The sequence below is a fragment of the Propithecus coquereli genome, unplaced genomic scaffold, assembly GCF_000956105.1.
Source record: "Propithecus coquereli isolate 6110/MARCELLA unplaced genomic scaffold, Pcoq_1.0 Scaffold101, whole genome shotgun sequence".
Lineage (NCBI taxonomy): Eukaryota > Metazoa > Chordata > Mammalia > Primates > Indriidae > Propithecus > Propithecus coquereli.
In genome coordinates, this window is record NW_012133970.1 from 2,406,429 (window position 1) to 2,419,334 (window position 12,906).

General features: G+C 38.3%; 1 protein-coding gene across 4 annotated transcripts in view; it reads right to left on the reverse strand.

Annotated features, from left to right (window-relative positions):
- The window catches only part of EDA (ectodysplasin A), a 333,655-nt gene that overhangs the window by 10,273 nt on the left and 310,476 nt on the right, over positions 1 to 12,906 (reverse strand). For all 4 annotated transcript variants that reach the window (XM_012643114.1, XM_012643097.1, XM_012643089.1 and 1 more), the window contains exons 3-4: positions 5,526 to 5,549; positions 1,172 to 1,351 (exon numbers count right to left, since the gene is read on the reverse strand). In XM_012643114.1, coding sequence (XP_012498568.1) covers positions 1,172 to 1,351; positions 5,526 to 5,549 — 204 coding nt within the window. The remainder of the gene's footprint in view (positions 1 to 1,171; positions 1,352 to 5,525; positions 5,550 to 12,906) is intronic.

The following is a 12,906-nucleotide window of genomic DNA, read 5'->3' on the forward strand; positions in this document are numbered from 1 at the left end:
GAGAGCGATGAGAGGGCATTTCTGATACTGTGTGACGCTGAGACAATGGCATTAGCTTCTCTAGCCTTTTGCTCCCTATTACTTTTCTTCGTAGAGCCCATTGCCATTTGTAAATATCTTGTTTCTTTGTCTCTCTCCTCCTCTAGGAGATAAACTCATGAGGATAGGGACCACTTACCAATATATCTCTTTGTACACAGAAAGTGCTCAATTAATATTTGTGGAATGATTGGATAAAAAATAATCCCTAACTCCATCTCTTGTGGTCATGGTAACACTGCTTAGCCCTGTTTGAATCATAAGTTAAAGAATCTGAGTCCTGCTGAAGAATTCTTGGACCTAGAAAAATCAGCTGTAAAGAGTCCATTTCTTTAAAGCCCTGAGATACAAGAGGAGAGCAGGAGAAATAAATAACAACTGACATAAGCCCAGGCAGTCTGGCTCCTGTCAATTCCAATTAGGCAGGTTTGTATCTGCATCTATACCTTTTGGGTGCCCTTCTGGGCCCAAGGAGAAAGATGCAAAGGGATGAATTGGTATCTGAATGGGCAGTGTGATAGGGTAAGGATCTAGTGCAAGAAGCACTTGGTTGCTGGACACAACAGCCTTGGTGCCTGGGTTTGCTGCATCCACAGCTGGAGTGACTCATAAGTTTCCAACTTCTTGACCATCAGTGACTATTTGTCTACCTCTGTGGGAAAGGTACTTTGGAGTTCAGAGGATGAAACTATCCTAGGGCTTTTCATTTGTCCAGTCCCCAACTTTCTGTCCCATAGCCTATTTCCATGCAAACATTAGCATGTGGAGCTAGATGCTGGGAATCAGAGCAGACCAAATCCATCCCCGACTAGAATTTCATCAAGCCATCAGGGCCTCTGTCTCTGGCTCATGTGAATTTGATGGCCTACCATAGAGAGGCCAAGAGTTAGGGAAGGTTTGTGATGGAAAGATTGAGATGGGGCAAGAACAGGTGGCCTGTTCTTGACAGTTTGGTACAAATAAGAAGTTAGAGCAGGCCAGGCCTAGCTCTACACTGGGCTAGGAGACCTTCATCCCTTATTACAAACCAACCCCATCACCACCATCTGAAACGGCTCTCAGATCACCTATTCCTGCTCTCCTAAAGTACTTATAAGGCACCTAGGGGGAGTGGAGAGACAGAGGAACTCACCAGAAGGTCCCTGGAGGCCAGGGGGTCCTTGAGGACCGGGAGGACCTGGAGGACCGGGTGGTCCCATAACAGTTGTTCCTGGAATTCCAGGAATCCCGGGAATCCCTGGGGGTCCCTGGGGTCCTGGAGGTCCTGGAGGTCCTGGGGGGCCATTGGGCCCAGGAGGCCCTGCTTTCTTTCCTGAAAAACAGGACTCAGTGTTACGTTTGTAGTTATTTATTGCTAAGAGTGTACTCTGAGGAGTTTAGAGACTTTCGATGACACAAAGTCAGCCCTCGGGGAGTTCCTGCTAAAGAGCTGGACACCCTTATCACATATCTCTGTCTCTCTGTTTCTCTCTGCCTCTCTCTCACCACCCTCACCCCCAGCCCCACTTAGAGTTAGGTTTGAGGATATAGACACAGTCATAGGTTAGTAGAAGTGCTACATTAGTGATAGGGACCAAATGCTGAAAGGTCAGGGAAGGCTTCAAAAACGAAATTACATTTCAGCTGAGCCCAAAGAACGAGAACTACCAAGTGATCAGACCCATGGATCGCTTTGTGGTTTTTTTTTTTTGTTTTAGAATTGGGCTATTGTTGATGAGTGTGGGGCTTTCACGTTTACTGCCCAGTTTGGTGGACTTGATGTCCATAACAGCAGGAAGCTGGACAGCCTGACCTTAGGAGCAACAGCAGCTCCAGGAAGGTTCCTACAGGAATCAGGATATACAGGAAATGGGATGCGGGTGTTGCCAGTTGGGAATGAGGAATGGGAAGGAGTTTTGGAGATGGGGGGATGGGAAGGGAGAGAGGGAGAGAGATGAGAGGAGAGAGAGAGATATTGAGAAATAACAGGAAAAGAAGGGGAGGCAGAGAGTAGAGAGAGCAAAGGAGGAGGAGCAGGTTTTACTTTCTCAGCTGACCCTCTAAACTCTATTTTTAAAGATCTCTGGGAAAGGAAATCCTGCAAACTCCCTTGGTAACATGTTCCAATGTTTATTACCCCTCACTGCTCACTGTCAGGAAGTTTTTGGTATATTTAACTGACATCCCTCTTGTGGCAGTTTAAGCTCTTATTCTATCCTTAGGTAGACAGAAAAGAATATATATAAACCCTCATATACTCAAAGACATTAAGTCACTTATCAACTTCCATTTTTATAGGAGAAATAATCCAGCTTCCCGGAGTCTTTCCTCAGAGGCCCTATTCTTAAATGTATTATTAATCATGCCCACCAACTCTTCCCCCCTTCCTCCCTGCTATCCTTGAAGAACAATCTTGGCCCTCCCATTTCATCTTCTAGTCCTTTCAACATTTCCACCAGGATACAGTTATGTTAAGTGGGTCACAACTGTGGTCTTGAACTAAAACCTCCAGCTCCTTCTATTGACTTCCTCTGTTCTGTGCAGCCCCACTCAAGGACCGCAGGTGGCCATAGGTAGGTGTCTTCTTCCTTCTTTCACCACCTTCTCGCAATTTTGTGGAAGTCCCAGGAATGGAAACCTTTTACCAGACTTCATCGCAATGTCTTTACCTGAGGTAGTTTCTTAGTTTTAAATACAGCCCTCTCTAGTCTCACTTAAAAACCTTCTTACTGACTCTGAATTCCTGCTCCCCAGACTCTTAGGCAGGAGAATCTAGTCCTGATTAATCATGTTCTCCTTTAAGGATAATGCATCATGTCCAAGAAACCAAATCCTTATGACAAAGCCACTCAAGAGGCCAATTGTCCATGTTAATCACATCTGCATTTGAAATGAAACAACAGGGTCATTGTGGGGCCTCTTCCTCAGAGGGGAAAGAAAGGAAGGTCCAGAGAGCATCTCTCCTAGGAAGAGTCCCTGCAGCCTTAAAGACCTAGACGCATGAGCTTTAGAGGTTTCCTGCACTTAGCAGCAAAAGATTGGATCTGCTCAGTTTCTAGATCTAGCCAATTTGAAGATGACGAACAGGAAAACCATCTCCCTTCAGATTTGGGCAGCTTCCAAATCAGGCTTATTCAGAGCCCAAGTTTCAATTCCAGCTGGTGTAGTGGAAAGAACATGGAATCTGTACTCAGGAGATAAGGATGTAAGCCCCAGCTCTGCCACAGACGCACTTTGGGCAAATCCCTTCCTCTCCTTGAGCCTTAGTTTCTACATCTGTGAAACAAGGAGGTTGGCTTCAATGATTTCTCTGTTTCCTCCCAAGACTGAGGTTCCATTAAGGAGGACTGATCTACCCCTTGCAGTCAGGAACTTCCCTAACCTTGTTGTAAAACTTGCTTCTCTCTCCTTATTTTTTGTGTCTGGGTGGCATATATTAGGCTGTCCTGTGTCTCAATATTTCTAGACCTAAGAGTGATTTTCAAGCTAGAGGGTGTTCTGTGGGTAGCGCAAACTTCAGCTTTAAGAATGAGTCTCCTGTAATTGCTAATGTAATTTTGGAAGAAATACAGCCAGAAACTCCTCCAGTCCAAGAGAATAATGGTTGCAGTGTAAATAGAAAATGTTCACTTATGAAAATGTTAGAAGGCATTTAGAAAACACTCTTGCCATGATCCAGTTCTGCAGCTGGTTCTCTGCTTCTCTGCAGCCATGTTTAGGCAAGTGCACGTCTCGTACTTGCATACTACAAAAAGTTGGGCCCAGAGAAGAGCATGTACAAAATGACCCCTGGACCAAGGGGACGACTTTACAGGATTGAATCCCTTCTCCGGATTTCCTTACTTTAACAGAGCACTTCATGACACAAAAGCCCAGAGACGTTTGTACTTAGAAAGTTACTCTGTGTAGTCTTAGATGAAAGAATATATACATTCCTTTCCAAGTTAAACTTCATCAAAGAGGCATTTCCTTAACCTTTTAGCTAAGCCCAAAATGTTGAAAGGGGAGAGAGAGAGAGAGAGAGAGAGAGAGAGTTGTGAGAGAGAGAGAGAGACAGTTGTGCGAGAAAGAAAATTCCATTAAAGTGTGAAAATTAACTGAACAACTCAATTTACCTCTTCAGGCATGCGCCTATTCACTGTGTCCAAGGAAATCTATATTAAATGGCTTCTAAATTACTTTCAGCCAAAGTAAACATTTAAGGCCTATATGCATTCTCTTCCCAATAATGTCCCATACACAAGGTAGCAGTGCCAGGCAATGATCCAAATTATAATCTCTGTCTTAAAGGGCTATGACAGGAGTTAAGAACTATATGCTTGAAAATTAAATTTACTTTTTTAAAAGACAGAATACTTGGTGGTGAATGCCCAGGCCCCACAGGGAAAGGCTTCCTACTGACTCCAGCTCTCTGGCTGTTTCCTAACTTTGCTCAGCTCAGGCCCTCAGGAGGCTAGGCCATTCCTCAGCTTCTTTATGACAAGGACACAAGTTTTCCACGTGAACCATGATACTTCAAGGTACCAAAGTATCCTAGTACTCAGAGAATAGGCAGGCTGCAGCTGAAGTTAGTCTTTTTGGCCTAGTCTGGGGTTGATAATCTACTCTATAAAGCTCCATGAATCTTATCAGACAGAATCATTTCACTTAAAGCATCTTAATGAAAAAATCATTAGTTTTACTCTACTATCTTCCTCCAATGTCAGAACCCAGAAATGAATAGGTACTACAGGTACTTTAACTGGTTTCAGAGTTGGTTCTTTTAGTCCTAAGGAGTGGACCATGTTGTCTGATCCTATCCTTGAAGACTGTTCGGTCTTTGGATTCTCCTTTTCAAGTAGGTGAGCACTTGTACAAGCCCTTGGGCCAGTCCTATCACAAGTATACTGGGGACAACAACAACAGCACATGGAACTTCCCAACTAGAAGCTGCTTCTTTGAAAAGACTAAAAGATCATGGTAATACTCCAGCCTAGTTTTTCCATCACAGAGAAAATGATATTAAATCCCCCGAAGCAAGAAATACCTTCCATGACTATCTGAGAAATTGAATAGGGAAAGCTTTTAGGCCAAGAAATAGGATACTGGTATCTTTCAATGGGCAGTATAATTAGCTTCTAGAAGCTGTCTCAAGATTTTATTCATATTTGATCACTGATTTGATAAAGGAAGAAAACAAGGTGAAAAAAGAAGGGGGAAAGAGTAAGGAAAAATAAAGGAAAGAGATGTATATTGAATTGTACAGAAGAGGGAGCAGGAAAGAAAAACAAAAACTTTTATATGTTGCTAGAGAAGTAATTCTATCTTTTATGAATCATCACTGAAGAACAATTTTATGTTCTTTTTAGAAACTACAATACTCAAGATCACGTATGATTGAATAAAGTAACAGACAACCAATGCTGAAAGAACATAATACAAAAATTCTACTTTCCTGATTTTTTTCTTTTAATTTTAGAAAAGACATGGGATGATAGCAATTTAAAAAAGTCAGGAGCTTAACTTACCCTTTTTCTTGTTTTTCACTGGACCTATTAGAAAAAGAAAATAGAAAATTAAGTCACTGGAAATTAACAGAAAATAATTTGTTTTCTAAGACTGTCACTAGGAGGGACCCCGAAGACATTGCACATTTGAGGGAGTCCCACAGCCAAGGGTCAGGGTTTTGGTAAGGTATCTCCCAAATATTAAACCTCCCCAGTCTGTCTTCTGACTGTTGGGGCTGTGAAAGTTACAAGGAAGATTCTTCCCTGGGGAGAAAAATCTTTTAGCCTTAGTCTTTGGGGTGAGGGAATGGGTGCTTCTCCATTAGAGATGAAATGCCCAGAAACGCACAACTCAACAACCTTAGGACGGCATTCCACTAATTCTGCAAGTCCTGAGGTTGAAGAGTCATGCATTCAGGTGAGGATCTGAGATGAAGTCTCGTATGTTGAAGCTGGAAGGAAAAAAGGGTTGTTTTCATGGAAAGATTAGAGCAACAGTTTACTTTTTAGTCACTTCCTTATCATGATTTGTTAGTTATTAAAATAGTCTGAGCATAATATGCTCATGTGGGGGTCCCGTGCACTCCCATTGTAATTTACCATAAGTTAACAGACATTTTAAAAGAAGTATCATCAATTTCATCGACAGTGAAATCACAAGCATTTTCTTGGGAATTACTTCTAAAGAAGATAATTCTAATCAATTGAGGGCACTTAGAAAACCCAAGGATTTTCTAATATAATTAGGTGACAACAACTCCCGAGATATACATAGTTTAGGTCTCTTCCAGTCATTTTTTCCTTTCTAGGAACTCAATTCTCTTGATTCTGTAGATGGATTTGACTGTTTAGATACAGGCATTTAAAATCTGTTCCAAATTCCCATGGAGACACTATTATACAACGTTAAACCATTGTCAGTGCCCTCAAGAGCTTACAAAAAGAACACCAAGCATTTGTATATTACCTTATAGTTTATAAAACGTATTCCCATTTATCATCTCATTTGATCCTTGCAGCAAGCCTGGAATGATCTCTACCTACAAGAGGAGGCCCTACTAGAGGTCAGTAAAATCTATAACCCAGAGGGCTGCCAAAGTGGCCATCAGAGCTTGCACAGGTCCCTTGAAAAACCAATGTCTGCACAGACTTTTCTGGTAAAGCAATTTCATGTGCAACAGTAGGTATTATTATGTACAGGGGATGTTTTAGGTTGGAGCAACCTGCTGCACTTAAGATCATGAATCTCCATTCTCTTACCCTTTTTTTCTCCTTTTCTCTCCTTCCAGTCCTTTGTCTTCTTTCTTTGCTACCCATCCTTTATGATTTTTAACTGCACTGAGAGTTCTTGTGAATGTGCATGGAGGTTCTGGCAGGGAAGCACAGCTAAAGAGATTTTACTGACTAAGAGGCAGCAACTCAACCTGAGAAGGGCCTCCTCCTTGAACAAGAAAGCTGTTTGGGGAAAGATTTACTCAGAAAGGGCCCAGCCCCATCAGCCAGCTATCAGCCAGCCAGTCAGCCATCACAGCCTGGAAGAACAGTAGGAAGACAGCCATTGTAATAACCCTGCCCTCATAGCCAAAGTGTGCCACGTTTTTGACCATTTCAGCTGCTTAAGGGTAAATGCTGTTACATCAGACTTCAAAGCAGGTTTTGAGGAAATCAGACCATTACCAGCCAACCAGTCCTTACTGAGCATGCCTATGGGAGGTAGCACAGTAAATAATGAAATGCAGCTCTATACTTAAAGAATTTACAGTTAGATAGGAAAATACTAAGGAGAAGGGACTTCAGAAACTATACTGGCTAGTTAAGGGGAAAAAAACTTCCTGGAGAAAGTTTGACCTAAATCCACAAATGAAAAGAGGGAAAGGGAAGATTTTTTAAATATTTTTCTAAGCTTCTATTATTTTTACACAAGGTATACCTAGTCGTCACACATATATAAATGCATGTGTACATACATACACAAATAAGAGGAGCAAAAGGAAAAAGTTATTAATGTACCTACAAATAACTGTTATTAATATTTTATGCACATCTAGAAATCTTTTATGCATATAAATATTTTTACAAAATGGGATAAAATTAAAAATGTTTGATAACATTTTCTATGTCAATAACTACATTTTTGCATTATAATTTTTAATACGGATGCACCAGTGTTTAATTAATCATCTTTGATGGACATTTGGGTTGTTTCTAGTTTTTCACTATTATAAACAATGCTGTAGTTGATGTTTTTACATATATACATTTGTATATATTTGTCTAAAGGTTTTTTTCAGGATGTATCATTAGAAATGGTACCATTGGGTCAAAGGGTGTGAAAGGCTTTCCTTATATGTAGTTAAATCTAATAATCTTTTCTTACGTGATTACTGCCGTCAGTGTCATGCTTAGTTAGGCCCTCCCTAATGTAATATATATAGGTAACTCTTTACATTTTCTCTAGTTTTGTTATGGTTTCATTTTTATGTTTAAATCTGTAATTAATCTGGTATAGATTCTGGTATACAGTGTGAGGTAACTAGCTAACTAAATTTTTTTTTTCCCCCTAAAATGGCCCTGGCATGAAGAGTACTGAAAGAAACGGGGACTCAAAAGACTTTTCTTACACTTCATCTTGGGTCAGAGAAGGGCTCTCAGAGAGCTTCTGCTTCGTAGAAATTTGGTATATCCTTTGGAAAAAATGAGGATGCAAAAGTATACACAAAATTATTATTAGATTATATTACATTTCCCACAAGCGATAATGAATACATCATCTCAGCAGTGTAGGAGTTCCTTCTTGTTCTAACATAGCTTACCATGGTCAGAAAATAATTCTTATGAGTTTCAACATGGACCTCTAAGCTCTGGCTCTATATCTGTCATGCCCATTGCTTTTGCTTGAGGCCATTATAGTTTTCTAGCTTCCAGAGAGAAAATGTCAGGGAGCTAGAGTTATCCCATATTAGAAGTGAGCATCCTGACCCAGAACAAAAGCAGTAACCCCTGCTGAATTCTATATTTTAGATATATTGATTTATTTTCTTTAGATACTCAGAACTTTATTCATACCTACTCAGAGCACTACCACTGTTACATGTCTGTTTCTCTGCTAACAAGCTACATTTCTATAGCATTCCAATTTCCCATATTTTTAACTATCATGATTTCTGCAGGCACAAACCACAAATGCATCAGAGTGTGAAATATAGCTGTGCAGTACTTGGGATTGCTTTGATGGGAGTAAGATTGAGATCAGACAGATTTTGATCAACATGGGCAGGCGGTTTCCCTATTTGGCATTAAGAAAAGAGGATCTTATAAAACAATCAGGTCCATGGAGGACAGCAGCAGGCCTACCCAGATTTCATCCTTGACCCAACCACAAAATGACCATAGGACAAGTGACTTTTCCTCTGGTTCTTCATCTGCTAAATCAGAGAACATTATATGCTTTGTCTCTATTCAAGGCCTAGGGTTCTGATGAGGATCAATGATATAAAACCAGCAAACTAGAATTCTGTATGCAGTGAAATTATCCTTCAAAAATGAAAGATAAATAAAGACTTTCTCAGCAAACCAAAATTGAGGAAATTTATTCCCACTAGACCTGCCTTTAAGAAATGTTAACAGAAGTTCTTCAGAGAAAGAAAATGATATAGGTCAGAAAATTGGATCTACATAAAGATAGAAAGAGAACAAGGTTAGAGAACAAATAAACAAAGGCAAAATATTCTTAATTGATTTAACAGATAACAGTTTGTTCAAAATAATAATAGCAAAAAATGTATCCCATGATTATAGCTTACGGATATGTGAAACAAATGACAACAATGTTATAATAAGGGCTGGGAGGGATGAATTGGGAATACTCTGCTTTAAGGTACTTGCACTACCTATGAAGTGGTACAGTGTTATTTCAAAGTGGACTTGGATTAGTTGTAAATGTATATCTCAAACTGTAGGGCAACCACTAAAATTTTCTTTAAAAAGAAGTATAATTGATATGCTAATAGAAGACAGAAAACAGAGTCATATGAAATGTTTGATTAAAACCAGAGAAGGCAGAAAAAGAGCAGAAGCCAAAAAAAGAAACAAAGTGGCAATGACTAGAAAACTATTACAAATATGGTAGATATTAATCCAATTATAACAACAATCACTTTAAATGTGAATGCTCTACATTCACCAGTTAAAAGACAAAGGTTGTCAGAGTGGATAAAAAAACAAGACCCAACTATATGTTGTCTATAAGAAATCCACTTTAAATATAAAGATACAAGTAGATTAAAGTAAAGGGATGGAGAAAGATATACTATGCTAACACTAATCAAAAGAAAGCTGGAGTAGGTATATTAATTTCAGACAAAGCAGACTTCAGAGCAAGGAAAATGATCAGTGATAAAGAGGGGTATTACATAATGGTAAAAAGGTCAATACTCCAAGAAGACATAACAATCCTTAATGTACATATATCTAACAACAGAGCATCAAAATACATGAGGCAAAACTGATAGAATTGCAAGCAGAAATAGACGAATTCACTATTACAGTTGGAGACTTCCATATAGCTTCAGTAATTTTCAGATACAGCAGGCAGAAAATAAGTGAGTATATAGTTGAGCTGAATAATACCATCAATCAACTACATCTAATTGATATTTATAGAATACTCTATCTAACAACAGCAGGATACACATTCTTCTCAAGTTCACACAGAACATTGACCAAGATAGGCCACATTCTATGTCATAAAACATACCTTAACACAAATAAATATCATACAAAGCATGCTCTCACATAACAATGGAATTGAACTAGAAATTAATAACAGAAAGATAGCTGGAAAATCCCCAACTACTTTGAGATTAAACAACACTCTTCTAAATAATACATGGTCAAAGAAAAAGTCTTAAAGGAAATTTTAAAATATTTTAGACTAAATGAAAATTAAAATAAAACCTATGAAAATTTGTGGGATGCAGCAAAAGTAATGCTGAGAGGGAAATTTACAGTGCTGCATGCATATATTAGACTAGGAGAAATATTTAAAATCAATATCTAAGCTTCTACTTTAGGAAACTAGAAAAAGAACAACAAATCCAAAGTAAGCAGAAGACAAGAAATAATAAAAATCACAGCAGAAATAAGTGAAATTGAGAGCAGAAAAACAATAGAGAAAACCAATGAAACCAAAAGCTGGTTATTTGAAGAGATAAATAAAATTGATAAACTCTTACCCAGGCTAACCAAAGAAAAGAGAGAGATGACACAGATTACTAATATCAGAAGTGAAAGAGGGGCTATCACTACTGATCCCATGGACGTTAAAAGGATAATAAAAGAATGTCATGAATAACTCTGTGCTCATGAATTTGATGACTTACATGAAATGGGAAAACTTCTTGAAAGATACAATCTACCAAAACTCTCACAAGGAGAAATAGGTAATCTGAATAGGCCATTATCTATTAAAGAAATTGAGTCAATAATTAGTAACCTTCCAAAACAGAAGGCACTAGGCTCTGATGGTTTTGCTGATGAATTTTATCAAATATTTAAGGAAAAAAATTATACCAATTCACTACAGTCTGTTTCAGAAAATAGAAACGGAAAGAACAATTCCAACCTCATTCTATGAGGCCAGCATTACCCTAATACCCAAAGCAGACAAAGACATTATATTAATAAGAAAAGAAAAGTACAGACTGATATCGCTTTTGAACATAGATGTGAAAATCCTCAATAAAATATTAGGTAATAAAATACAACAATGTATTACAAGAATTGTACACTACAACCAAATGGGGTTTATTCCTGGTATGCAAGGCTGGCTTAAAATTCAAAAGTCAATTAATTTAATCCATCGTTCACAAAAAGGCTAAAGAAGAAAAATCATATGATTATGTCAATAGATGCAGAAAAAGCTTTTGACAAAATCCAACATTGCTTAGTGTTAAAAATGCTCAGCAAATTAGGAATCAAAGGGCACTTTCTCAATTTGATAAAGAACATCTACAGAAAGCCTAAAAGTTAGTTTAATGGTAAGAAACTAGATGCTTTCCCTCTAAGATTGGGAACATGGTAAGCATATCCCCTCTCGCCATTCCTACGCAACATCAGACTGGAAGTCCTAGCTAATGCAATAAGGTAAGAAAAGGAATAAAACGTATACAGATTGGGAAGGAAGGGATAAAACTGTTTTCGTTCAAAGATGACATGATTGTCTATGTAGGAAATCCCAAAGAATCAACAAAAAATTTCTGGAACTAAGTAGCAATTATAATAAGGTTGTAGGATAGAAGCCTAATATATAAAAGTCAATTGCCTTCCTATATACCAACAATGAACAATTGGAATTTGAAATAAAAAACAACACTATTTACATTTGCACAAAAAGAGAAATAACTTAGGCATAAATCTAACAAAATATAAATATCTATGAGGAAAACTATAAAACTCTGATGAAATAAAATAAAGATCTAAATAAATGGAAGGATACTCCATGTTCATGGATAGGAAGATTGAATATTGTTAAAATATCACTTCTTCCCAACTCGGTCTATAGATTCAATGCAATCTCAATAAACAACCCAGAAAGTTACTTTATGGATATCAGCAAACTGATTCTAAAGTTTGTATGGAAAGGCAAAAAGCCCACAATAGCCAATATGATATTAAAGATAAGAACAAAGTTGGAGAACTGACACTACTTGATTCAAGACTTACTACAAAGCTACAGTAATCAAGACAGTGGATTGATGAAATAATAGACACGAATTAATGGAATAGAATAGAGAGCCCAGAAATAGACCTACACAAATAGTCAATGAATCTTTGACAAAGGAGCAAAGGCAATCCAATAGAGAAAAGATATTTTTTTTCAACAGATAATCCTGGAATAACTGGATATACATATGGAAAAACTGAATCTAGACACCTCTGACAAATATTAACTCAAAATGGATCACAGACTCAAATGCAAAACGCAAAACTATGAAATTCTTAGAAGATAACATAGGAGAAATCTAGGTGACCTTGGGTTTGGAAATGAGATTTTAGAACACTAAAAGCACAGTTCATGAAAGAAAAAAATTGATACTTTAGGCTTCATTAAAATTTAAACTTCTTCTCTAAGAAACACACTATCAAGTGAATCAAAAGATAAGCCACAGACTGGGAGAAAATATTTGCAAAATATTTATCTAATAAAGGACTTTTATCCAAAATGTAAAGAACTCTTAAGACGCAACGGTAAGGGGGCCGGGCGCGGTGGCTCACGCCTGTAATCCTAGCTCTCTGGGAGGCCGAGGCGGGCGGACTGTTTGAGCTCAGGAGTTCGAAACCAGCCTGAGCAAGAGCGAGACCCCGTCTCTACTAAAAATAGAAAGAAATTAATTGGACAACT